The sequence below is a fragment of the Esox lucius genome, chromosome 10, assembly GCF_011004845.1.
Source record: "Esox lucius isolate fEsoLuc1 chromosome 10, fEsoLuc1.pri, whole genome shotgun sequence".
Taxonomy (NCBI): domain Eukaryota; kingdom Metazoa; phylum Chordata; class Actinopteri; order Esociformes; family Esocidae; genus Esox; species Esox lucius.
Window position 1 is genome coordinate 13,975,306 of NC_047578.1, and position 27,636 is coordinate 14,002,941.

The following is a 27,636-nucleotide window of genomic DNA, read 5'->3' on the forward strand; positions in this document are numbered from 1 at the left end:
TTACACGGTAGGTACACGAGAGCGCGCAACCAAGTGTGTGTGTGTGTGTGTGTGTGTGTGTGTGTGTGTGTGTTTGTATATGCGTGCGCGCGCGTTTGTGTGTGTGAGAGCGTTTGTGTATTGTGCAATCCAAATTAAGTAAAACGCTTTGATTGTAGATGAATAATGGTCAGCCCAGAAACTTATCACGAAAAACATTGCTATTTTGGCCATTTCAACTTATTATTTTTTCCTAAGTTTAAAAGAAAACTTCACAGGAAACTGCACTGCCATTAAGGTAGTGGTTTCACTACAACTCAGTTTTAATCATTAAGCTTATCCAGAGCGGTTTACAGTTAGTGTACATGCATATATGAAATATAGCCACTTAAGACCTAGGCTATACAAATAATAACATATATCATAGCAAGATCACGAATTGCTGCTGTATTACTTTGTCCATTCCTGTCTGAACGTCAGTCTAACATCAATGTAATTAATGTACAGTCAGCACATTTCCAAAACACATATGTTGATATTGCATATTAAACTACACAATATATTTAAGAAAATATTTCTAAAATAATATTAACAAATATGCTACAATATAATATTAAAGTCCCGAATTGTTTGTACTCTTTTGTCGATAACTATCTATCTCAGCGTCATTTAAGCACGAGGGTGTGTGGCATATGGCCAATATACCACCGCTAGGAGCTGATCTTAGGCACAATCGTATTATTAGAGCGCTTGGACATAGCGTTTAGCCATGGTATATTCGCCATGTACTGCCTTATTGTGATTGTAAACTGGTTACTAAAGGAACTAGTAAAGATGATATGATGTCATATCTCTGGTATAGGCCTAGTTCTCTTATAAAACGTTTTGAATACTGAATGCTGATTGGCTGATAGACATGTATATAAGACTGCATACCATGGGTATGACATTTAATGCTCTAATTGTGTTGGTAACCTGTTTATAAACTAAAGAAGGAATCTAGGGGCTTGTGATATATTGCCAGTATACCACGGCTTAGTGTCATGACCAGGCTGTCAACCAATCTGCATTCAGGATTGAACCACTCAGGTTATATTATAAAAAACACAACAATAATTAATGTACAGTGTATTGACAAAACACTAAATTAATCGATTAAACAGCGTTGAACTCATGAAATGTAACAGGGGGAAAAATTGTAGATTACATGTTGGTCGTTTAGGAAAATGAAACACAAATCTATCACACACAATTAAAATTTTATTGCTATGCCTTTAAGGTGGCGGAACCAAGTTATATCAGCTATGTTTCCTGACTGGTCGAATAAACGGTGAAACGCGTCGTACGCAACATGCGCCATTGAAAATAAACGACAAAGCTAGCCGAAGTTTCACGGCATTTCTTGTAGAAACTCGTGTAGTTTCTGTAATTTGTTTATCTGTAAATAACAATGGAGACAATTTTAGAGCAACAGCGTCGCTATCATGAGGAGAAAGAAAGGCTCTTGGATGCTAAAACAAAGGAAATGATGCATAAGAAAACCACTGTATGTGTTCTATGAATATAATGCTACTTAGTTAGCTATGTAGCTAATGCTGCTAATTCAAGTCAACGTTAGCGAGTATGAAGCTAACTTGTAAATAACAGCTTTTAGTCTTATCCAGTGGTGCCACTTACACTTAGTGTATATATTCTAAAAAGCTATGTGGGACAAGTACTAGTAAATGAAAACAATGTGATTGAGTCTGGTCCGTGTTTTTATGCTTTCTATCGAATATTTATGCATTTTTCTTCTCAAACAGTTACGCGAACAAATTAACTCAGACCATCGAACAAGAGCAATGTTGGATGTGAGTATGATATTTACGTGGCATTTAGCTAACAGTCAATATACATGAAGAGATCATGCCTCATGTGACTGTGGACTTTAATGACACATTTTGTCATCCTTTCAGAGATACATGGAAGTAAGCGCAACTATCAGAGACGCATATGAGGACAAAGATGGGTACGTGTGAAGGATTTGTATCTCTAGCCTATATTCAATACTTATTTTGGTACATGTGCTCCGATACAGAAACAATTTATTACTTGTGAAATTATTTGTGCGGATATGTTTGATTAATGGCTTGATTGAATAATTCGATGAATTCTGTTGATCCGGGCTGGGCCTCTGAGATGAATCTTTGAGTTGCTTTCTGATTGTGCATCGACCCCCATTACCTTCTAAATGTAACATGATTAATTATAGCATAACATATAGCATAACAAGAACTTTACAGAAATCCCAGTCTTGCTCTGACTGTAGGCCTAGCTTGCAATGGTGTTCACTGTATTATAATATTACTTAACCCAAGTATAAACGGTTTAAAAAAAACACTGGATGATTATTTTTTTTATATTCCGCTATTTTTGGTGAGCCTAATGTTTTGGCTTTGTTTCTGAGTTTTTCAGTGTTGCAGTGCTTTCCTTAATTTTTGGGTTCATTTGGGCTGTTTTGACCCTCACGATCACCTCACTGGTCCTCACTGGTCCTACACTGACTTCAGGCAAATGCAAAGTCTAGAATCAAGACTACTCATTGACAACTCTTTTGAAAAAATGTGATGGAGCACACCTAACCAGAACTGCATGTCATGCCAATTATCCCTGTAGTTATGTTCCTCGGAAATAAGGTGACTGTATAGTATAAGAGTTGGCATTTCAAAATGGTGAAAACGATATGTACTCACAGCATCAAATAAAAGCTGACACTCTTACAGCTGTCACTGAGTCAGGGAAAAAATTCAAATGTTGTCAGATTGTGATTCATATAAGGTGGGACAGAACGCATAACCTCTATTGCCCATCAATCTGACAGTGGGTAAAAGTCCACTTAGATGCCATTTAAATCTGAATAGCATTGTTCCAACACTGTCTGTATGGAATCACCATGACATGGAAATATGCAATGCTGTGAATTGTCATTTCTTGTGTGCATTTGTGTATTCAGACATGTTCATGTTCAAACCCTCTGGTATATTATTGTCCTTGTTGTGTAGACTTATTCCGAGGTGATGTGATAATAGGAGATGTAATGGTTGCCTTCTCTCTGGGCAGGATGAGGAAAGATGAGCTGACTGCAATCTCAGGCCCCAATGAGTTTGCAGAATTCTACAACCGACTGAAACAGATCAAGGAATTTCACCGGAAGCATCCTAATGAGGTTAGTGTTTTCCATCTGCTTTTGAAGTAACGTGGAAATATTCTCTATTGGAGGTTTGCAAACAGTTCCAGGTATGTAGATCAGGTAATTCTGTATGATTAACTCATTCTACAGTTCTGTGTGTGTGGGTGAAGTTAGTCCTAATTTGTGTTAATGGATGTTCCATAGGTTCGGGTCAACCAACAAGGACTAGCATGTCTTCTGTTGTGGCATAATCCTTATGTTACTGCTGTTTCAGATCTGTGTGCCCATGTCCGTGGAGTTTGACGAACTGGTTAAGGCTAGAGAGAACCCAACTGAAGAGTCGCAGAGTGAGTCGTATTAAAAGTGATGCTTTCAACTGTAGACTACATGGTCAGTCCCTCAATGTAGGTGTTAGTGTGCTGATTTCTATGGTCCTTCCCCAGACATGGTGGAGTTTAGTGATGAGGAGGCGTATGGACGCTACCTGGATCTTCATGACTGTTATCTGAAGTTCATCAACCTCAAAGGGGCAGAGGTACTGGGCCCAACTACCATCCTCTAAATACATAATCTAGGAAATGTGCTTAGATGTATTTCTAATAGTATTTGAGTACCCTATGCAGTTTGATTTAACCAGAGTCTGATTTAAAGCCTAATCTTTTGCCCAATCTTTCACTTTCAGAAACTTGAGTACATCAGCTACCTGGCCTCGTTTGACCAGCTGTTTGATATCCCCAAGGACAGAAAGAACGCTGAATACAAAAAGTAAATATATTTAGACGAGATTCTATTGTTGATTGTACTGTAAAATCCACTAAATGAATCTAAACAGTTCTAGTACCATATTTCTATTTTGTTGTTGGTATCTTCCGCTATGTATTATTTGTTTTTCATATTTCGTGTGATGTCTTTGTTATAACAGGTACTTAGAGATGTTACTGGAATACCTTCAGGACTACACAGAGAGAGTCAAACCTCTGCTAGACCAAAATGATCTTTACGGCAAGATCCTGGTGGATTTTGAGAAGAAGTGGGAGATTGGGACTTTCCCTGGCTGGCCAGTGAGTTTGACCTGTTGAGAAGGCCTTCTCCAGTGATGCTGTACATGAGGGTTTATGTGACTTGGATTAAACTACACTTTGTATTCTCTCTATTATAGAAAGAGACAAGCAGTGCTTTGACTCATGCCGGAGCTCATCTGGACCTTTCTGCTTTCTCCTCTTGGGAGGAGTTGGCTTCCCTGGGTCTGGACAGGTTGAAGTCAGCCCTTATGGCGTTGGGCCTGAAATGTGGAGGGTAAGCAATAAGCATGCTCTTTTGAGGCTAGGAGAAGTAGGCTGGAACAAATATGTAGTCTATAGGCTACCAGTAATGTTGCAGTGTCATTTTAACAGTAACAGGAATTTTATAGTAACGATACATTTCCAATCATAGGCTTTGGGTATGGGTGTCAATGATTGGACATGTCTGGTGACAATATTTTTCATGTCGTTACATCATTTTGTGGAATTGAGGAGAAACCTATGATCTAAATTCCTTTACGGAAAAGTTTTATTAGCCATTTTTCCTCTTTCACAGCTCTGTGTGACGTATTGGCTGAAAAAATTGCTAATTTTGTTTTTCTGTGTGATAAATATTTGTTACAATTATTATTTGAACACTATAAATGTCTATTAACATCATGTTAATAATGGTAGAGGATTAACTCCCATATACTAAATGTACATTTTCACAGAAAAAAACATGATCCATAATTAAAATGACATTTTTGATCAAACAGTTTGGAGGTAAAAATAGCTTTTAATTAACGTTTCAACTTCCTGTCTGGAAACCTCTTAATTGTCACTGACCCACAGATAGTGGGTGTTAGGATGACTTAAGGTTGGGCATTTTAGATGAGTTGCTAAATGAGTTTTCACCCCACAGAACCCTGGAGGAGAGAGCTCAGAGGCTGTTTAGCACCAAAGGCAAATCCCTGGAATTGCTGGATCCCTCCCTGTTTGCAAAGAACCCCAAGTCTAAGGGACCCAAGAAGTATGTGCTTGTCAGTTATTGCGCAACTAAGTAAAATTGTCTTTAAAGGGGAAACTAGGGGTTTTTAGTTTAGTTATGGTGAGACATCAATTCTGGTTTTCATTTTTATATAAGGCATATCAATAAGGATTATATTTAGGTCTCTTTATAAAAAAATGTTGCCCCCAATTCTGTGATGTAGAGTTACCTTGTCAAAGAAGCTCCATTCTCATCCAGGAAGGTATTCTCAATACCATCTAAATGTGCCGGGTGATATTTCAGGCTAACTGACTAAAAGCTGGTGTGCTTTTATCCCTTTCCTGGCTGGGGACTGTTCACTTTTCCCAATGATCCTGTCATTTGTCACCGTTAGCAATCCCTGGAGTAGAGAGTGATCCGGGTCATTGAATATTGTGTGATGAAGGTCGGGTGGAATGGCACGTGTGGGAGTAGAGAAAGGTGGAATTAATGTTGCACATCCAACTTCTCAGGCAAACGATGAAAACAAATATCAAAATGTCCACAGCTCTGGTGTATTCCCGTGGTGAATTTATTTTAACCCAGAAGAAACCCAGCGTTTCAGTCCTAATAGGATCTCCGCCAGGTCATGATTAAGAGCCAGAGCGGAGGCACGGTGACCGGTGAAATCACAAGCGGCAGTCCAGAGATAAGCCCCAGATGCTCTGAAACAGGGATGTTTTATTTCATGACATGAAATAAAACCTCCCAGACAATTCACGAAAAGCTTATTGTAAAAATGTTGGCCTGTTTATTTTTTGTCAGTGTAAAATTCACTTGGGCACTCAAAAAATAGCTGAATTTGGCCCTTGACTCTTAACAATAAGTGCACCCAAAAGGGTCTGAGAACGTGCATAATCGGGCTGGACCGTCTGATTAAACCTAAACTCTGGTGGTGAGCTTGGTGCCAAGAAAAAGCCCTTTAGACTGCTTTGCAATCTGGGTGATGCTATAATTTCACCAGAAAAGCTTTAAAAATATTTATTGTAAAGAGGAGAGAGACAGGGAACAGACACAACCAATGTTCAGATCCCTGAAGGTGAGTTTATTATTGATAATGGGAGAGGGAAGAGTAAAACGGAAAAACGCAAACTGTTGAGCAAGGTACGGCAACACACTCTTACCTTTTTCTTATGCTGCCTGTAGAGCTGCTTTTCTGGGGCCCTTTTTATCCTGACAGACAAGGCCTGATTAGTGGCTAGTGTGCCTTGTCTAGGGGTTGTCAGCCAAGTTGCCTTCGAACGCAGCAGCTGGGTTGCTTTCAGGAGTCTTCTTTTGCAGCCCTTGATACCAGTCTTAATTTTGGCTGCATTTTAAAATAATTAACTAAAATAACAGACTCTGGTCACATTAGGTATTTCATTTATCCTCTGAAATTACACATATTTAGGTTACCTCTTACCTCACACCATGTGAAGAATCGAAAAGTCATGTCCAGCTACATTAGGGCTGTAGTCCAGAGTTTAAATACACTGATGATAACTCTAAATAAGACTAAAATAGGTTAGATAAAACTGGCACTAGCTGATACAGAAGGGGATGTTTTTGCCATATATGTACAGTGTATGTAAATGTATATGAGGGTTTAGGGCAAAGCTTAAAATTGACTAGCGTAACTCTTTAAACATTTGCATATATTTTTTTATGGGACCTGACAGCATGTTCCAGCTCTGTTATTTACCATTCTAATCACTTGCAGAGACACGGAGCGCAACAAAGAAATTGCCTTTCTGGAGTCTCAGGTTTATGAGTATGTGGAAATCCTCGGGGTAAGTTAAAGCTGCTACGCTTGACTCCTTTTACATATTTTGACAGTTGTATTTAAATAATGTAAGTAGTTGTGAGGAAGGCTCCTGAAATGAAAAGCTTTGTTGTGTGTGTGCAATATGTGTGTGTTGCTCAGGATGATTCACACAGACTGATGTTGATTGTTTCTTCTGATTATCCGTGGTTCTTTAGGAGCAGAGGCAGTTGACCCATGAGAACGTCCAGAGGAAGCAGGCCCGGACAGGAGAAGAGAGGGAGGAGGAAGAGGAGGAGCAGCTCAGTGAGAGTGAGAGCGAAGATGAGGACAATGAGATCATCTACAACCCTAAGAACCTGCCCCTTGGCTGGGATGGAAAGGTATGAAGCAGAGTTAGACGTGGCGCCTCTGTAGTGGCCGTGAAGAGCTCTGCAGTAGTAAGAAATGAGGTGTTTTTATTATTTCTTAGGATTTTGTGTGCCAGTTGGTTACCACTTCATTTAATAATCGTGCCTGTTTTTATTTGTTTGTTCTAGCCCATTCCATACTGGCTGTATAAACTCCATGGCCTGAACATCAACTACAACTGTGAGATCTGTGGGAACTACACATATAGAGGACCCAAAGCTTTCCAGCGCCACTTTGCAGTAAGTTCATAATGCTGGTCAACATTTTGTATTTTTTTTAACTGGTCCAACCATTAGCATAGAATAACATAACGCACCAATGCTGTAATGCACTGGATTGGAAGCTAAACTGTGACGATTCTTATTCATCCTAACTTGTTAGGGAAATTGTCCCTAAGTAACCCTACTGCCAGCCTAATCTCTTCCCTCTGTCCTTCCTCTTCAGGAGTGGCGTCATGCCCACGGCATGCGCTGTCTGGGAATCCCCAACACGGCTCACTTTGCCAACGTCACCCAGATCGAAGACGCAGTCTCTCGTAAGTTTTTATTTCTTTTCATGTTGTCCCAGCAGTTATTGAATCGTCCTACAGCGTCATGCTTGGTGTTAAGCCATTTTTCCCTTCAGTGTGGTCCAAGCTAAAGTCCCAGAAAGCATCAGAGCGGTGGCAACCAGATACCGAGGAGGAGTATGAGGACTCCAGTGGAAACGTCGTCAACAAGAAGACCTATGAGGACCTGAAGAGACAGGGTCTGCTGTAGAGAGACCAGAGGGGAAGACTGAAAACCTGAAAGCAAAAAAAAACGTCTGAAGAGAGACCATACCCAGTGATATAGTTTGATTTGAACTGTGACCTTCATTTACACATTAACTGTTGTAAGTTTTATTGTAAGTTGTAATGTTGTTTTTATTCATTCCTCTATTTGATTAGCATTTTGAAATGGCGCAGCCAGTGATTCTAATAAATTTTGAGTAGTATTTGTCACCATTGTTTTTTCTGGGTTGTTAGTTCTGGTTGCTTCTGGCTTGGGTAAACATTTGAACTGCTGTTAATACCCTTGTGTGTGATTACACATTGTGGTCATAAATGTACCTCTTGTATATCCAGTGGTGCTTTGATAGGACCCATGTGTAAGAAAAGTCCCTCCCCTTGTCACATGGAACTCAGGTCCTTTTAAATGCAGTGTAGTTGGCTAGGAGAGAAGAGGCGTCCACAGATTTTTATCTTCACACTTGTGCATTGATTGCTCTATTTGCCAGGTAAGAACTTTTTTATTAATAGAAGAAATGATGCTTACTCAGCTCAGTTGTCTATAAGCCATTTAACAAATTAGAGCTGTTTGGTATTTTAGGGTTCATGATTCAGTATTTCCGGTTTTGCTGTAACATGCAAATGTAATGACCTCATCGTTGGAAATGTAAGTACAGTAGAGGGGGGGGGGGTATTTATAAATATTACACAACTGACTGAAGTTGGATTTGGTTTCAAACAATCATCATGAATGAAAATGTTAGCAATTTATTTACTCATGTAATTGGGCATTATTGCAAATGACCTCATTACCAGTCTACTAGGCTGCACCCAGGCTCTTCCAAGTCATTGGAAAAGGAGATAAGCCTTTCATTATGATTGTGATGGCAGTTATGTCTTTTGGTCTGGGCTAAGTGTGTCCAGAGGGGATCATCATAAAACAACCACGATTTGTTCTTTGACTGCTTCTGGACTTCAGGGACAACGCTTAACTAGATGGATTTTTTTTAATGTGTGTATCTCTGGGAAGAGTACTCTTAACCAGGAATCTAAGGCCTTTGATGATTAACAAACCTTTCCTAGTCTGAGTTCCAGATCGGTGAGCGCTGCCCTGACTGCTGTATTGGTTTCAGTAGCCATCCAATTAGTGACATTTTTCCATGCCAGTATTCTAAGATCTGCTCGGTTAATTATTTGTTTTGCCCATCAGTGGTGTGCTTCCACCAAACTGAGCTATATCAACAGCAGTACGTGAGGACATATTGAACAAAACATTTACTTTTTTCGCAATGATTGGTTTGTGGAGTTTTTATAGTTTTTTGTGGACTCCTGCTGATGTCAACAATTTAATGTGATATGTTCTAAATAAGATCCCACTGTGTTTAAGATCCCACTGTACATCGTATTATATGATGCAAAATCTAAAGTTGGTATTCCCGACCCTACGCTTCTTTCCCTGAAACTGTTGCTGTCAATAGTGAAAGTGCCCCCTCTGTTTGGTCTTGCAACCTTCATAATATCAAACAGCTCGTAAATAGGCTACCATTGCACCCAAACCATGCAGTTAGATTTAGGAAAATAGCTAGATTATATTTGTCAAATAGCAGATGGTTTTTTAATCATGTCACTTGCGTATGGTGGTCACCAGCATCTGAAGCTCCAGACAGACACTTTCCGTGTCCTTGTGGGAGGATGACAGAAACAAAGCATTGTTACCAAGATGACTGATATGTTGGTTATAATCATTTAATGACACATCCACGTGCTGTTTTCACTCTCCTTAAACCTTTGAATGGAAACATTTATTGTCACGTCACAGATCTGAGCCTCGATCTACACCTTTGCAGGGTTATTATCAAGACTTTTGCTGCTGGGAGAATAAAGGATAAGGATGTTGTTGAAACAGTATTTCAGCACTTTTCCTGGCCAATCAATATAAGGTGCTTGGTATTATCAGGTATTGCATCATAAACTTTCCTTGATTCACATGTATTTTTCAATTTCAAAGCTGGCGTTCTTGGTCTTTCTAGTCCTCAAAGAAGATTAATTTTAATAGTTCTTGGTAAGATTTTAACATCGCATTTGTATGATCTGATTTCCTTATTTTTATGTTTAATACGGTTGTATTATACAATAAATGGTATGTTCGTTTTCATTTAGTGCTCTTGAATCTAACTGTAATGGAAGACGTTGGAGGTAACACCCAATTACCGGCACAAGTGAACCCGGTATGATAAACGTTCAAACTATTGAGCCCGCAACCATCGGCAACGTGTATTCTATACACGCAACCAGGTCTGAGAAGAATTTCACGGAAACCTTCAACCGAACCATTCATAACCAAACCAGTCATATTGTGGCCACCATAGACTGTAAAAATAAGGTGGCCACCATGGTTTCAATAGAGAGAGTATACATAGATTACAATCCAGAAGGGTTAACTATTTCACAGACTATAGGGGAGAATACAGCAATTGCGAGCATTAATGCTTTCCGCTTTAAAGCTCAAGATTATATCACAAAAATCTCTACACTTAACGATGATGGAAAAGATGACAGAGAAAGTAGGTTAAAAATCTATATGAATGCCATTTTATTCAAGAATGAATTCACCGTTTGTCCATCTGGGGCTATCATGATGTAGTTATCCCCACAACAGAAACTGGGAAAAACTACTCTGCCATCCTCATCACCCAGGCACAGACTAACAATCTCCCCAACCACCTTCAAGCCACGGTATCTAACACAGTGCAAGACAAGAGTACTGTCCAAGGCTTCATTACCTCCAATACAACTCCAACTAAGAACTACGCCAGCGATAAAGGTGAATAATTTTACCCACCAATTTCTGCAATGTTACGGAGGGAATTAACAAATACTGCTTGGCTCATATTTCTTCATCACATCAGTTCTTGTATTTATAATACACTGCACCAACTCGAGTCACACAATCCACCCTATCTAACATGAGACGTCACAACAAATTCTGCCAGTAAGAAGGGACAACAACTAATGTCTTCCATATTTAATTGTCTTAAAGATACATAATGCTCGCTAAGATTCACTTCACTTTGCAGGTGATGTATTGTAAAACCTTTAGCTGCGTTGGCATCACATGCTGCATGCATTTTAAGGCCATTGTGGAGTTGTGTCAGGAGGACATGGACTTCTGTGAGGTAAGCGGAGACATATTCCTATATTGGCATTTTATTGTGTCCTCTCAATATACTTCATTTTCACTGTCAGTTCTGCTGAGTCTGAACTTTATAGATGAACACAAAAAAACGTTTTGGAGGTTAATTCACATTGGAACTCTGGGGGAAGCCCTGTACATTCTTCAAAGGAAAATGGGTATTCTAAACATATTTTAATTGTTTGTCAATTTATAAGTGCTCCCCTACATTTTCGATATGAACAACCAGAAGTTATCCTCAAATAATATTATTTTATAGAATGAAGTAGTTTTTATTAGTGTTGAAAGAGTTTTTGCTGAAATACCAGTACATATGCAGCAGAAGCAACTCTTTAGAGATTAAAGAGTTGGTGGGTTTGATGGTGATGTTAGCTCTGCTGATTAATGCCATTCCACAGCTTAAGAAAGTGTCAAGCCAGGTGAATTGGAACACATGAGGCAGTGTGGACTGCTGGATGTTCCAGAGACTGCAGACAGAGTATGAAGTGCATTCCCCTCAGCTGGTACCATTGTCACCAGGAGTGCTGTGAAGCCGGGTCTGTCTCCTGTCTTACACTAGATGGTTCTATCAACATGCCTGCCAACTCTGCCTTCTGTGCCCGTAAAAGTCTCTCTCTCATGGCGCTGAGTGTATTTGCTCTACTGGGCAGTCACCACAGCTTTCATTAATCTACTAACCTTCCTGTGATACCAGAGTCACTTTCCAATGCTAAAAAATATGTGTATGTATTAACCTTGCAATTAAATGCCAATTTTCCCCTTTTAATTAGATAATTGACTATATAGGGTTTTTCTGATCTTTGAATATAAACCCTTGTGAAAATAATGATCTTTAAATCACACCCATCAACTGGATCCAGTCATGGGTGAAACATTTTCTTTGGGTGTTTTTAACTTTTGTTAGTGTCTGCAAAGCTGTCATCAAGGCAAAGGGTGCTACAGGATTCCATGTGTTATTTCATGATTTCGATGTTTTCTCTGTTATTCTACAATGTAGAAAATAGTACTAACAAAGAAAAACCCTTGAATGAGTCACTATCCAAACTTTTGACTGTATATCTCAAAATGCAATTAATGAGCGGAGTACAGTGTCGATGAGTGAAATCAAATCCTAATCTCAAGAAAATCTGAGGCACTGACACAATAACATTTGTTATTGTTATTATATAATAATTGTTTGTTATTATGCTGAAATTGGCTTTATTGCTATGGTGCATACAAACGCATTGTAAAACACTACATTTCCTGTAACTGAAAAACACCAAATTATATACAAAATCAACTTCATGAAATGTTTATCATAATTTTCTGCCATGAGTGCTCTTCCATGTAGACATTTTTACAGCAATGGTTCTTACCTTAGTTTTAGATCAAAGCTTGTGTGTCATACAGCAAAACCATGAAAGGCCTTGTGTTCCAGAAACTACTGTGTCTAAGACTAATATATTTATTATTTGGAGCTTCAACCATTACGTGTCAGTGTGAGTAGTGAGTAATACAGATGTTTTTGTTACTTGTCTTTTTCCTGAATCCTTGACTTTGTTCAACCACTACATTAGAAATTACAGTAAAATTGGCCTTGACTTCAGTAGTGTACCAACACTTTTCCAAATTATGATTGTACTATGCATAATGGGATGTTAATAAAGTGACTTCTAAATAGGAATAGGGGACATAATCACTGCACCAATAGAATAGGGGTGGCAATCCTCAAAGTCCATTCCAAGCCACCTGGATGATGGAGGGCATCATTGATCAAAATGTGCTTTTCGCATATGCAATGTGTTTTATTTTCCCAGATAAATAGATTTTCTTTCAATGGATTCTAGGTGTTTATTAAAAGACAATGATACTATTCTGGAGTCATTCGAGGGGGAAACCATTTTAATAGGAGTCATTTTCCCCAGAAAGGGTATGGGATGTATTTTTTATTTGACCAAAAGAGAGAGAAACCTAGCTATATGTTGTGAGAAGTATTTTTTGTGATCTGATTCCAGGAAGAATTATATAACTTTTCTTATTAATAAAACATATTTAGCATTTCTTGGGGGGCTACAGGTTGAAAAGCGGTGAGTTAATCCCAAATAATATTCACAGGATGGCGCTGTAGCACACTTCTGTACTGGAGGTAGCTTTGTTTTATGGTTGAGGGAGTGCATCCTGGGCGGAAAGAGGAAGCTCGATTAAGTAGGGTCCTCAAACAAGTAGCGTCATGCTGGCAACATTAGAGATACCGTAGCAACAATAAGACTTCCGGTTTTCGGATTTTGCCTTCAAAATACAAGTCCGCTGTAAAACGTATTTTTTACAATATAAAATGTATCGATTTTGACACTTTGCTTATTTTATTTAGTAAAATGTATTTTAGGAAATCCAGGAGAGGGGATAGAGTAATTATATTATAAAAAATTAAGGAGCACTGTGTATTTGCAATTGTTGCTGGCATTTTACTCCACCCATTCTACATCCTATTGGCCACAATGTAACTCAAAGGATATGAAATAAAAGTTGCCCTGTAAAGAAAAAAATATTCTATACATCGCAGTGAATGTATTGTAGGAAATGTTCAGGAGAGTCTATAGAGTGATTATATGCAAAGAAATCAAGGGGCACTGTGTATTTGGAATTGTTGCTGGCATTTTACTCCACCCATACCATTGGCCACAATGTAACTCAATGGATATGAAATACATATTGCACTATACAGAAAAAACTATTCAATACGCCAAAGTGAATGTATTGTAGGAAATGTTCAGGAGAGTGGATAGAGTAATTATATGCAAAAAATTAAGGGGCCCTGCTGATTTTTTTTTTTTTTTACAAAAGACACCTGTCCACAGAAGCAATCAATCAATCAGATTCAAAACCCTCCACCATGGCCAAGACCAAAGAGCTGTCCAAGGACAAGATTGTAGACCTACACAAGGCTGGAATGGATTACAAGACCATTGCCAAGCAGCTTGGTGAGAAGGTGACAACAGTTGGTGCGATTATTTGCAAATGGAAGAAACACAAAAGAACTGTCAATCTCCCTCGGTCTGGGGCTCCATGCAAGATCGCATCCCGTGGAGTTGCAATGATCATGAGAACGGTTGGGAATCAGCCCAGAACTACATGGGAGGATCTTGTCAATGTTCTCAAGGCAGCTGGGACCATAGTCACCAAGAAAATAATTGGTAACACACTACGCCATGAAGGACTGAAATCCTGCAGCGACCGCAAGGTCCCCCTGCTCAAGAAAGCACATGTACAGGCCCGTCTGAAGTTTGCCAATGAACATCTGAATGATTCAGAGGAGAACTGGGTGAAAGTGCTGTGGTCAGATTAGACCAAAATCGAGGCTCTTTGGCATCAACTCAACTCGCCATGTTTGGAGGAGGAGGAATGCTGCCTATGACCCCAAGAACACCATCCCCACCGTCAAATATGGAGTTGGAAACATTATGCTTTGGGGTGTTTTTCTGCTAAGGGGACAGGACAACTTCACCGCATAAAAGGGACGATGGACGGGGCCATGTACCATCAAATCTTGGGTGAGAACCTCCTTCCCTCAGCCAAGGCATTGAAAATGGGTCGTGGATCGATATTCCAGCATGACAATGACCCAAAACACACGGCCAAGGCAACAAAAGAGTGGCTCCTCCCAGACAGTAACAGGGCCAATGTCTTGGATGTCCTTATGTAAGATTAGGGTCAGGATATCAGCACCTGAAATACAACAAACTTTCTAAGAGCCAAAGTGTAAGTGCATATTATTGCATGATCACATTATTGCTGCCTAACCTTCTTGTAATAATGTACATGGAATAATTGTTTCATGGTGTTCACCTTCTGGTGAATATGTTCTAACATTAATGCAATAAAATTCTCTGATAATTCATATAAAATAGAATGTCTGATGTTGTTTTGAATTAATTAATTAATGTTATCTCCAAATATGAATGCTTTAGCGAACAAACACACATAAGGACTACAACTACTTCCATCTTACTGAGCTTTGAAATTCCCACAACGATGATAAATGGGCTGGCTTCAAGGTTGTTACCAGGAATGATCAGACATAATATGTCTGAGACAAGACCTCTGGGTAACACCTCCCCACAAACATCTTCCATCGGATGTGAAACTCTTGCTCCAGGAGTGGACATGAAGCCAAAAGCCATGGTAGGTCGACCAGTGGAATCAGCCTGATTTGGCATTGGGACAATGTTATCCACTAAGGCACAGAGATGAGAATCACCAATGACCAGGACAAACTATAAGGAAAGAAAGTTCGAGATTTATCCCAATAATTACTTTTTTATATGTGCCCATCCTAAAACCTTCATAGTAAATTCTGAGTGTGGGCTGTTAGGTTTATCAAAATACAATTAATATGGGGCATTACAACTCAGAACCTACATCAAACAACATGCAGTATAAAAGATAATGTACTTAATGATAACAGGATAGGGTACACAGTACATACAGTTAATCAAACCTGTTCCTCTCCTTTCTACCCAAGTTGATCTCCTTCTGTTTTGGCAGTCTTAAAGTTTATGATGCTTAGGATGGGGATTGTATTCCGAATGTGGCCAATTTTTTGCTGCATGGCCGGAGCCAAACTGGTGTAACATTCCTGTCATGACTGAAAAGTCAATATTATTTCCGGCTGTCTAGAACGAGAACATTTGCTTGGAGACAATTATATTACAGGACTGCACTTCTGTGTTTGTTTCTTAGAGGAAGTTAGCCCTCAGACTGAGTCAACTGTACTCAGATGGTATCCCTGGTCAAAATAAGTCAGTAATATGAGAATGAAGACCTGGGTTTTGGCCCTATTGGACCAACATACAGGGCAGCCATATGCTATAACTTTGTTAACATAGAGATGTCCATGGTGCTTTAAAGACCTCTCTGGGAATATTGCTATTAATACCTTTCAAGAGTTTTATTGTAAATAATGTAAATAAGCCAATAAGGAGAAGCGATATGTATTGATTTTCAGTCTCTACATTTTGACAATACAAATCATTCAATCAATCAGAATTTTGCTCTGGCAAATGAAATTAATAACATATGCATACCAACATGAATCAAACTGCAACACCAGCAAATTGAGAAGAAATTGCCAACCCGATAAAGAAACGAAGCCTCTTCAAAAGGCGCTGAGGGAATTAATTTAACAGTGATTCAGTACAAATGTAAGCTGATCCAAGCAGAGTCCAAACAAGGATAGTCTGCAGATGTGGTTGGTCCTACTAACCTGGTTGATGGGACAAAACCTCCCATATTACAGGCCTATACTTATGTCATGCAATAAAAATGTGTCATGCAATAAAATGCAAATTAATTACTTAAAAATCATAGAATGTGATTTTCTGGATTTTTGTTTTAGATTCTGTCACTCACAGTTGAAGATTAAAAATTACAGACTTCTACATGCTTTGTAAGTGGGAAAACCTGCAAATCGGAAGTGTATCAAATACTTGTTCTCCCCACTGTACATCTCTAAAGGTGATATAGCAGGCTAATGTCCAGTTAATATAAGTCATTGACAAATACATTAGTTCATTGGCTGAATTGTTAAGTAATCACCAAGTGGTGATTATCACCTCCATTAACAAATGAAATAATGAATCTAAATTGAAGGCTATTCAGCAATTTGGAATGTGGCCAATGGTATGGGTGGAGTAAAATACCAGCCACAATTGCAAATATACAGTGCCCCTTGAATCCTTTGCATATAATCACTGTATAGAGTCTCCTTGACATTTCCAACTAAACATTCACTGTGGCGTATTGAATAGTTTTTTCTGTATGAGTGAATATATATTTCATATCCATTGAGTTACATTGTGGCCAATGGGATGGGTGGAGTAAAATGCCAGCAACATTTGCAAATACACAGTGCCCCTTGATTTTTTTTGCATAAAATCAATCTATTGAGTCTCATGAACATTTCCTACAATACGTTCGCTGTGGCGTATAGAATAGTATTTCATATCCATTGAGTTACATTGTGGGGAAAAAGGATGTGGAAATATTGTGTTGGTAGATGTAGCACACCATTCCCCATGATTAGACAGGTTTGTCTTACACACTCTCCTGAACATTTCCTGCATTGCTTTCTCTGTGGAATATTCAGTAGTTTATGAGCTATGAGGCAATATGTATTCCATATTCAGTAATTGTCTGAATTTTGCCCTTGGAACGTGTTTTAATACCCACTTTTTATTGAAATTACTCTTAAATATGATCATATTTGAATTGTTGTCAATGTTGAGAGGGACATTTTCTTAAACAATTAATACACTCAATTTATGTCAGTTTTGAAGTAATACGTTGGTGTCTTTTATTTAAAAAGATTCCTAATTTTGGTGACCCGGAAGTGTTTCTTTAATGTTGCTCACAAGACGTTGATCCTCAAACGTCATGGTTGGGATACAGTCTGGTTAACTACGATGTTGCAACACTGTAACAACGGAAGGTTGAATCTGGATCAACAAAAGGGAAGACATTTTTTCAAAAAAATACACGATCACTAAGTTTTTTAGACTGCATAAAAACGCGCTTAACTTTCAGGACGGTGAGTTTTTAAGTATATTGTCATTGAAACGGCAACATGTCAGTGCAGCGTCTGATGCTTAAGTGCTAGTTAGTAGCAACAAGTGAAATTCTGATGATAGAAGCTCGCCCAAGGAATGCCAGGAATGCAGTTAACTTGGTATTAGGTCACTTCTGTTTCAAATCATTGAATAGTTCTTTATCTATTTTTTTGTAAACAAAGACGTGTAGTTGTGATGATAGGCTACTTTATACATACTTTTTTCCCTGCCCTCATCTGTTCCTCACTTTTCAATAGAAACCCCAGTTGGCCTATTGGGTGACCTTCTTTACAATGCATGGATATTAATGTTCAATCCAGTGACAACATGCTATTTGAGGAGGAAGAGAAGGACAAGACAAACCCGGGGAATGAAGAGGATAATGTATCAGAGAAGATGGTTACTGTCAACTGGGACCAATGGGACAGGCTACTGCTGCCCTCTGTGTCCAGACCAGAATCACTGGACTCTGGTCTGGACACAGTGTACGACAGAACCACTGTGATGATTGAGCAAGACCCATTGGGGTCTATAATTAACAATAAAGAGGAAGAAGAGGACCTTATGTGTCTAGATGAGGGATTTGAGACAGAGGGCCGTGGAGGTCTGGAGGACCACTGGGAGGCCATGGCCCAGGGCTACGTCCACCACACCATCTCCCAGGATCAGATCCAGTTCACTATCAACCCTGGTTCCACACCCATGCCACGGCATATTCAGGGGGCGACCATCACACTGCACTCAGAGTGCCCAGATACACACCAGAAAGAGGTAAGCCTTGACATCCAAAGACCTTAAAGGGGGAAAGGCCGGTCATGTGACTAGACGTCTGAAATATCCTTCCATCTGCAACACCCCCCCTTGCCAGCAAATTATCTTTAATAAGACAACTGATTCTAACCAATGAAAAAAAGACAGGTGAGTACACCCCCCCGCCCCAAACCACCCGTTTTGACATTGATTCTGTCTACCAATCATACCGGTCTGTTTTGACATTGATTCTGTCTACCAATCAGACAGGTCTGTTTTGACATTGATTCTGTCTACCAATCAGACAGGTGTGTTTTGACATTGATTCTGTCTACCAATCAGACAGGTCTGCTTTGACATTGATTCTGTTTACCAATCAGACAGGTCTGTTTTGACATTGATTCTGTCTACCAATCAGACAGGTCTGCTTTGACATTGATTCTGTCTACCAATCAGACAGGTCTGTTTTGACATTGGATTGGTTGTGCATTTCTTTGGTTGTGGCCACATGGAATTGTGGTTAGGAGAGGCATAATATTTAGGGAGATCGGCTCACTAGCTGGGAAATAAATAATCCTTCATCACCTGTTGCACTCCAGGAACATGGTTGACTAGCTCTGGGATCCTTCCCAAGGATACTGCAAGCCTTTAGCAGGTTAAGGATTTATTTGTATTCTTCTTTGAGATGACAATGAGTTTAGACTGTGAAAGTGCCGTTTGATTGGTCAGGCTTGCTAATGTGAGGATGATGTCATCTGTATCCTTAGCCTGGAACTGTTACATGGCCTCTTTGGCATACCCACGGGTATACACATGTAAATGCATGCCCCTATAAACATACAAACATAAGTCGACGTACACGCCCAAGTACATAAACACAGATCTAAATATACACACATAAACATGGGAGTACAAAGTCAGTGGGGTAATTAAGTTGCATCATACTCATCCCTGACAAAATACATGGTGCTGGGTAAGCTGTGGAAACATTTGTGGGAAGGCAAAATGACAAATGTTTTGATGAAGTTGGATTGTGAAAAGATGAGACACGAGAGGGAATATTTTTAGGTTGGTGAAATTGGTCCTGCCAGGGAGCTAGCTGCGAAGCCATTTCCCATCGTCATCATCATCAGCCCATCTATAACATCACGGTCATTATGTTCCAGGCTCCCTGCAGATGCCACCATTTGAGGAATATCTTCCTGTTCCCTCTGCTCTGTTCTCCTTCTGTTCCCATACAGAAATGTTCACTTTGTAGCCTAGGGGGCTCCATTTGGCTAGGCTCTGGCATCGGTTGCACATACACTGCTGCTGTGTGGCTTCGAATCTGGCCCAATGCCCTATCAGGAAAAAGCTCTATCATTTACCGCTGTCTCTATCAATACAGCATCAATGTCTAATAAATACACAAATATGCACTTCCTGTCAAATGAGCCTTATGAACTAGCACAGCAGGTTAATTTTCAGACCTGGATGAAATGTTCGCAAAATGTTCGCCAAATCTCACATACTTGCTAGAAACCCTTCTTGTTAAGCAAATGCTTATGTAGGCAACGTTTCTTCTTTTCTTCGTATCAACGACGACTGTTTGCCTTGCCGTTCTGCAGGTGAAGCGTTACCAGTGTCTGTACGAGGACTGTACTCGTACTTACAGCACCGCGGGGAATCTGCGGACCCACCAGAAGAGGCACAGGGGCGAGTACACGTTTGTCTGTAACCAGCAGGGCTGTGACAAGGCCTTCCTCACTTCATACAGCCTAAAGATCCATGTCCGTGTTCATACCAAGGAGAAACCCTTTGAGTGTGACCAACAGGACTGTGAGAAGGCCTACAACACACTGTACAGGTAGGACTTAGGGTTTGACCTGTCTTATCCCTAACGCTGAAGATCCTAAACAGATACCCCAGCCCACGATAGCTACTGTACCCAACATCCATTCTGTTAATAGATCATTTCCAGTTCCACTGGCGGCCAAAATTGTCAACTGAAATGAACTGAGGCCAAATATTGTATGGGGTATTCCTGCACTCAGGCTGAGACGATTGATGTTTCATCAGTCTCGTAAACCCCCAGACCCTTGGAGCAGAGCACCGTACCGCAGTAGTGATGTCCCTTCCCCCCGCATAGAGCTACGGGTCTCAGTGACGGTCTGTTTAGCGAGCTGACCTGTAAACCATCAATCAATCACATTTATTTATAAAGCCCTTTTTACAACAGCAGTTGTCACAAAGTGCTTTACAGAGACACCCGGCCTTAAACCCCAAGGAGCAAACAACAGTAGTGTTGAATTTCAGTGGCTAGGAAGAACTCCCTAAGAAGGTTCGAATTTTAGGAAGAAACCTAGAGAGTGACCAGTCCTCTTCTGGCTGTGCCGGGTGAGATATTAAGAGTCCAATTGGAATAATAAACGTCATGTGTTGGGTACATGTGCAGGCTGAAGGCCCACCAGAGGCTCCACACCGGGAACACGTTTAACTGTGAGTCGGACGGGTGCACCAAGTACTTCACCACTCTGAGTGACCTGAGAAAACACATCAGGACCCACTCCAAGGAGAGGCCTTTCAGGTAATCTCGCCACGGACCGTTGATTTTTGCTGTCGGTTTAACAGACTAATTAATGGATGAATGAATGAATAAACAGAGTGGCCTGAAATTATTTGGGGGGGGGGGGTTTCTTCTCAGGTGTGACTTTCCTGGTTGTTACAAGACGTTTACTTCTAGTGATGACCTTCAGACACACTCTGTGGGACACAAAGGATCAGGTACGGAATGTTTGACAGGAATAGGTGTGTGGGGTTATTACGTGGCATACTTCTCTAGCTCAAACCCTATTTATTCTTTAAATGACACCAGGGGAAGTTTCTTCCATTCCTAGAGATGCAGATACAACAATACATTCTAGCATCTATTTCATCCTGCTAGGCTTTATTAAGTCTTCTTAATGTGAAATGGCTTCCTCAGTTGAGCTAGCTTTCAGAAAGGCATGTGTGAGTGAGTGTTGAAAACATCCTAGTTAATTCCAGCCCAGTAGATAGGTATCGGCATGGCTCAGCTCCCCAGCTTCTTATTGGCCCATTTATTTTCCCAACGCCCTGTCTGCGAATCCTGATGAGGCTATTTATCCACATCCAGCAGTGTGGTGATAACACGAACACACACACACACACACATTTTTCTATCCTTGTGGGGAGTAGAAAAAAGTATTCCCTATTTTCTCTACCTTTTAACCCTAACCTTAACCTCAATAAAATGTATGCCTAACCATAACCTAAATTATAGTTGGTCTTTCCAGCTCGTTCCTTTAATAGCAGAGAAACCAACAAGTTGTCCCTTCCTCTGAGGGGCTGTGAATGTTGGTTAACTGTTTGTGCTTCAAGCTGACGTGTGATCTGTTGAGGGCATAGGAACGTCTGTTTACTGAAATTGATGTCTGAGGCTGGAGTAAATTGACTATTCATTCATTGACTATTCATACACAGACACTGATTGCAATTTAAAAAGCCACAGGTGTTGGAAATTCACCTTTAATATCCATTTTCACCTGTGTGTGTCACCCTGTGTGTCTGTAACAAGGCCAAACATTCAAGGGTATGTAAACTTTTGATCAGGGCCATTTGGGTGATTTCTGTTATCATTATGATTTTAAAAGGAGCCAAACAACTGTGATAATAAATGGCATCATATGATCACATTCCTTAAATATCTTTTAAGGAATAAATATTTTCATATTTAAAAAATCAATGCCAAAATTTCACAATTTCTGCCAGGGTATGCAAACTTATGAGCGCAACTGTATATGTTTTTATCTTGTAGGGGAGCCGGCCCTCCCTCAGATGGACACAGACGGGGATAACTCCCTAAGTTCCTTGGACAGCATGAAGGACAAAGTGACTGGTCCACAGCCAGGATCGTCAGCTGACATCACACACAGCCACACCTCCTCACAGGTGACTCCTCCCACTACATGACTGAATACATAACTGGGTTCATTCATAATGACTCATCTGTTTCTGTGTTGTGTGTGCCAGGTCTGTAACTGATCAAATATCCATAAAATCAGTAGATTATGTGCCGTGGCTGCCAATACAACTCTTTCAGGATTTTTTGTCCACTGGGCCATTGAGACACAGTGACGGCTCTAGCCTTTGGGGGCCCTAAGCAAAATGTATTTTGGATCCCCTTTTCCCTATCAATCGGGGCTCCCTAACAGTTGGAGGTCCCCTAGCGATTGGGGGCCCTAAGTGACTGCTTATGTTGCTTATGTCTGGTCCCGGCCCTGGAGAGACAAATGCACTGTCCGTTTCTCTCTCAAGTTCTTTTTCAATCTGTGCCCTGCATTGTTATACTGTAACAATCATCAATCAGTACTGATGTTTTGACACACAGGACTTGAATCCTCGTTCCCCGTGTCTCAGTGATATGAGCCTGATTTCCACGGATTCTCAGCTCCGAGAAAATAATGTAAGTAATTTACATTCATTTAACAATGCAGCGTATAGTTCCTTAAGCTGTTGGATGTAGGCACACTGAAGAGGTTACAGCATGGTCTCGGTAACATCGTCCAGTTAAATAACCCCATTCTCGCCAGATAACAGGACCGGTTCCCTGGGCTAGCTACTGCTGTGTCTCAGGGCAAACTGAATGCATATACAGTATGTGATGTGAAAACTGTACTCTGTAATGTAATCCATGGGAACTGTGACATGTTCATCTCAGAGCCACTACAGGCTGTTTCCTCTGTGTCTGTTGATGTTCCTCTGCTGTTGTCCCTTTATCTGTGGCAGTCTGATGCCCTGGATCGGATGTTTGAGTTGCTCTTTCAAGACCAGTCCCAGCCACATGGTGAGTAATGCTTGTCTGGATGCTTTGTGTCCTGGTTAAAACCCCTGATATCCCCTGGTATCTCCTGATATCCCCTGGTATCTCCTGCAGATGTGTCTCCCATGGCAGTGTCCTCATGTAGTATGGAGGACCCCTCTCCAACTGTGCTGCCCACAGATACAGCTCCTTCTGTTTCCTCCACGCCATTGTCTGACCCTGCTGCAGGCTGCCTACTGCCCCATGCAATCCCTGGCTGTAACCCTGGGGAACCCGGTCCAGTTCCTGTCTCTTTCCATCCAATGATCTATGAAATACCTAAACATGAGGTGAATCCAGAACAGCAGCCCTCCAACCAAAGCGTATTGCCACAGCCAGCAGCATCCATTTATTCCAAACCAGGCCACAAAGAGAGCCTACTACCACAGCAGGACATCCTATGTCAGCAGAGCGTCCTACCACAGCAGAGTGTCCTACCACAGCAGGATACCCTACCTCAGCAAAGTATCCTGCCACTGGAGAGCATCCTACCACAACAGAGCATCCTACCGCAGCAGAACGTCCTAACGCAACAAAGCATCCTGCCGCAGCAGAGCGTCCTACCACAACAAAGCATCCTGCGGCAGCAGAACGTCCTACCACAACAAAGCATCCTGCCGCAGCAGAACGTCCTACCACAACAAAGCACCCTGCCGCAACAGAACATCCTACCACAACAAAGCACCCTAACGCAGCAGAACATCCTAACACAACAAAGCATCCTGCTGCAGCAGAGCGTCCTACCAGAGCAGAGCGCCCTACCGCAGCAGAGCGCCCTACCGCAGCAGAGTGCCCTACTGCAGCAAAGTGTCCTACCACAGCAGAGCCTACTAGACCCATCTTCCAAACCTTCCATCCATTCACAGTCAAGCACAGGTTCCCACCCCCCCATCAGCACCTCGCTCTCCCTGGGGCACATCTCTCCCTCAAGCACCAGTGCACAGAGTGCCCTCCAGCCAATCACCATGTCCGCTCAGAACCTCCAGTGGCTCCTGAACAGTGTTGTGGACCAGGGGCGTCAGGACACACAGACACCCCTAGTAGTAAGTGTTTTTGTGCCAATTTATTTTTCGAAATGTACTGTGTCTTTTGATGTCATGTTTATTGGTGTCAAACTATATGCTTTATTGAAACCTCCCAAGCAGTAGTGTTGTAAAGCTAGCTTATTAGAAAATGACAAAGGGCACTCTCCAGTCATTTGCCTTTTTAATGGAAGTATGGAGAGGGCTTTTCTATCGCTGCTCTTTTTATTAGAATATGAAGAGTGATTGTGAAATCATTGATCTGCTGGATCTCATCCAGTACAACTATTCGTTGGCCTTTGTCAGTTCTTTTTGTTTCAACTATTCTGTTTTTGCCAAAAGCCACTGACATTCTACTAATCATTCTTAAATAAATTGTCTGGCGCTGTCTTTTAGCAACCATACAGTGGCTCAACAGTAGAGAATGTCTATTTTACCACAGCGACGCCTATGGAAGGAGACTCAGGTAATCACATCTACGTCACATTTACATGTCTTCGATTGTTCAGTGTTATCAGCCACACAGCTGACGGTACCTATTTAACACTTGCTGCACGTGCAAAACGTGATCAGTGCGTGAAAGCCCCGGACTTGACGGCCCAGTGGACTGAACCTCCTGAACAAGTCATATTGGCAGCCGCGGCCCGTAGTGTTTAGGATGTGTTTGGTGTGACATGCCCTCTGGTTGTCTTCCTGGGACAGCTGTGCAGCACATCGGCCTGCGTCTGCCTGTCATCGTCATCAGACAGGGAGAGTCCTGCCAGTGTCGATGCCCCTGCAAAGACGTCAGCACTGCATCAGACGTGGAGAAACAGCCTGGTGGTCTTGCTCCAGTTGAACCCCCTGGTGCCTGGGTCCAGCAGCCCCAGAACCCAGCACCCCAGCCCCAGAACCTCCCTCTACAACAACCTCCACCAGTACCTCCATGATGAAAATCCAAACTTCTGATACCTTCTCAAATGAAGGCTTTGCTATGTGACTATCTTTCTGTGGTTAATACTGCAACACTGTCCCCATAACTGACCTTAACTAACAGTATCCAAGCCAAACCTGACTGGCTGTTGAAAGTCGAAAGCAATTGTCTGCTTTATTTTGTTGTGAATCGGGGTCAATGCAGTTCATGAACAGGATTTTGATTTGATTTATGACATGTCTGGTAGCCGTCTGTTATGAGTGGGGCTGGAATAGTGGCTGGCCGCTGTTTGTAGAGTGGAAATCAGTTGACTCAAGCTCCCACTGGAAACATTAAGGGTGACCTTTATTCTTGACAGCGTAGACAGAAAAGCACAGTTGACAAAACAAGGCAATCATTCCCCATACAGTACTCACTTAGCATAGCATTTTTTGCGTAATGCGTGTGGAGTGCAGTTATGCATTTTGTGCAATCTGTGTCTGTGCCGTTTAACTCTGAAACCGCAGATGATTTCTATGTATTAAAGGTTGTCAAAAACAATTAAGATGTTGTATGTCACAAATGCTTCTGTGACATATATGGTGTATTTTCAGCACGCTTTCCTGGCCAATGAGCCATATAAACAGGAGTACAATTCAGCTACGTAATTTTATTATGCAATGTTGTCATACAGTATTTGACTTTTCACTCAATTACATTTTAGTGAAAGCGACAGGTTAGCTGAGATTCCTGTATTGGAGGATGTCTCTGTGCAGCTCTGAAGTAAAAAAAATAAATAATTGAAAACCCTGATCCACTCATTTTGAGTATTTGAATGTTTGAAGATTATTCTGCATTCTTTTAACTAGCTAAAAGCGTTCTTCGTGACAGAATTGCTTGACGACGTCACCCAGGGAAACTCTGCTTCATTTTCTTTCTAGCCTCTGTTGTGGCATTCTAACAGTCCCCCAACATTAGTTTGGATAATGTTTTCAAATAACCTCAACATTCTTAAGCTGTAACTGAGTGAACAAAGGGAATTATATTTTCCTGGCCTGCCTCCATTTAGCTAGGTTAAGGAACAGATGGTGCCGTATTCATGGATGAACAACAAAGGGATTATACAAGATTGATTACCTGGAATCCATACTGATGTCACATATCAGTGTTAATTAAAGGCTAAGAAGATGCTAGACAACGAAAAGTCTACATTTTCTTAGTTTATACATTCTGGCTTGTCAGTGAAATTGTATTTTTATTTATTTCACTCAATCCACTGTGACGGGATGACATTCTGAGGTTGGAACGTATTATCCAATCTGTCATCTGGAACTTCAAGGATCCGTGATGAGTAGCGTGGCTGGCTGTCGCACGGTGCTGTGAAGCCTGACATTTAGAACTGCATAGCAACAACGCCTGGTTTGATTAGTTTATGTTAACTGTGTGTGTGTGTGTGTGTGTGTGTGTGTGTGTGTGTGTGTGTAGCAGAGCAGCCTTTCTAGTGAGGTGTTGGACTGTCCTTTGGGCTGACTCAGTGCTGTGCACATAGTTTCTAAGACTGTGTTTACAGATTTACATTTCTTCTCTAGCTTTATCTCTCTACTCAGGTTTAATAGGCTGCATTCCCACAGCCAGGCCAATTCAGATCTCTTGGCCAATGAAATCAAGTATTTTTCGGAGCTCATCAAATCGATCAAAAGACAAGAATCCACATTTGTCAGCCTTTGCAAACGCATGCCAATTAATGTGAACTGAGAGTTTGCTGGTGCTGTGTTATGGCAAGGACCAGGGACGTCACTATAACATAATGGATGGGGGGGGCTAAGGCTCGTTTTGGGGGGCGTGGGCATAACATATTTACCCACAACATATTTGCATCAATGTATTTTTAAAGTAACAATACATGTAAAATCTATCAAAATAAGGTTATTTTTGGTCAAGGTTGGCTAAAAGTATACCTGTCTCATAGTTTATGTTAGACATAGATCTAATATGACTTAAATTCTATCTAAATAAATAAATTAGCCCACTCTGTCTTCATCCATTTAACACCAACAAAAGTCACAAAAACAGCTGTACTATGTAGCCAAAATACTTCAGTCAACTATAGTTTATAGTAAATTAACATGTACAGTATATTATGTTTCTAAGCAAGATTTCTCTGAATCATTTCAAAAACAGTACGTGAACAGGTCTTGTTCACGAGTGAGGGAAGGATGGAAAGGGAGATTGACAGACGGATCGGTGCAGCTTCT

General features: G+C 40.9%; 2 protein-coding genes across 3 annotated transcripts; both read left to right on the top strand.

Annotated features, from left to right (window-relative positions):
* The first annotated feature begins 1,303 nt into the window (after positions 1-1,303).
* sf3a3 (splicing factor 3a, subunit 3) lies at positions 1,304-8,313 on the top strand. The gene is made up of 15 exons (XM_010873449.4): positions 1,304-1,525; positions 1,782-1,829; positions 1,935-1,987; positions 3,079-3,184; positions 3,423-3,495; positions 3,592-3,683; positions 3,831-3,913; positions 4,071-4,209; positions 4,308-4,444; positions 5,075-5,182; positions 6,879-6,948; positions 7,139-7,303; positions 7,460-7,570; positions 7,776-7,866; positions 7,956-8,313. The coding sequence occupies exons 1-15, from the start codon at positions 1,430-1,432 to the stop codon at positions 8,087-8,089; spliced, it is 1,506 nt and encodes a 501-aa protein (XP_010871751.2). The 5' UTR covers positions 1,304-1,429; the 3' UTR covers positions 8,090-8,313.
* A 9,367-nt stretch (positions 8,314-17,680) lies between these two features.
* LOC105012540 (metal regulatory transcription factor 1) lies at positions 17,681-25,946 on the top strand. Of its 2 annotated transcripts, XM_010873448.3 has the most exons (11): positions 17,681-17,840; positions 18,117-18,630; positions 20,217-20,455; positions 21,044-21,175; positions 21,293-21,372; positions 22,424-22,557; positions 22,997-23,071; positions 23,395-23,452; positions 23,543-24,510; positions 24,886-24,955; positions 25,192-25,946. In XM_010873448.3, the coding sequence occupies exons 2-11, from the start codon at positions 18,157-18,159 to the stop codon at positions 25,416-25,418; spliced, it is 2,457 nt and encodes an 818-aa protein (XP_010871750.2). In that variant the 5' UTR covers positions 17,681-17,840; positions 18,117-18,156; the 3' UTR covers positions 25,419-25,946. The 2 variants fall into 2 exon arrangements, with proteins under 2 accessions (XP_010871750.2, XP_012991077.2); XM_013135623.3 differs by having other exon boundaries at positions 17,681-18,630.
* The last annotated feature ends 1,690 nt before the right edge of the window (positions 25,947-27,636 follow it).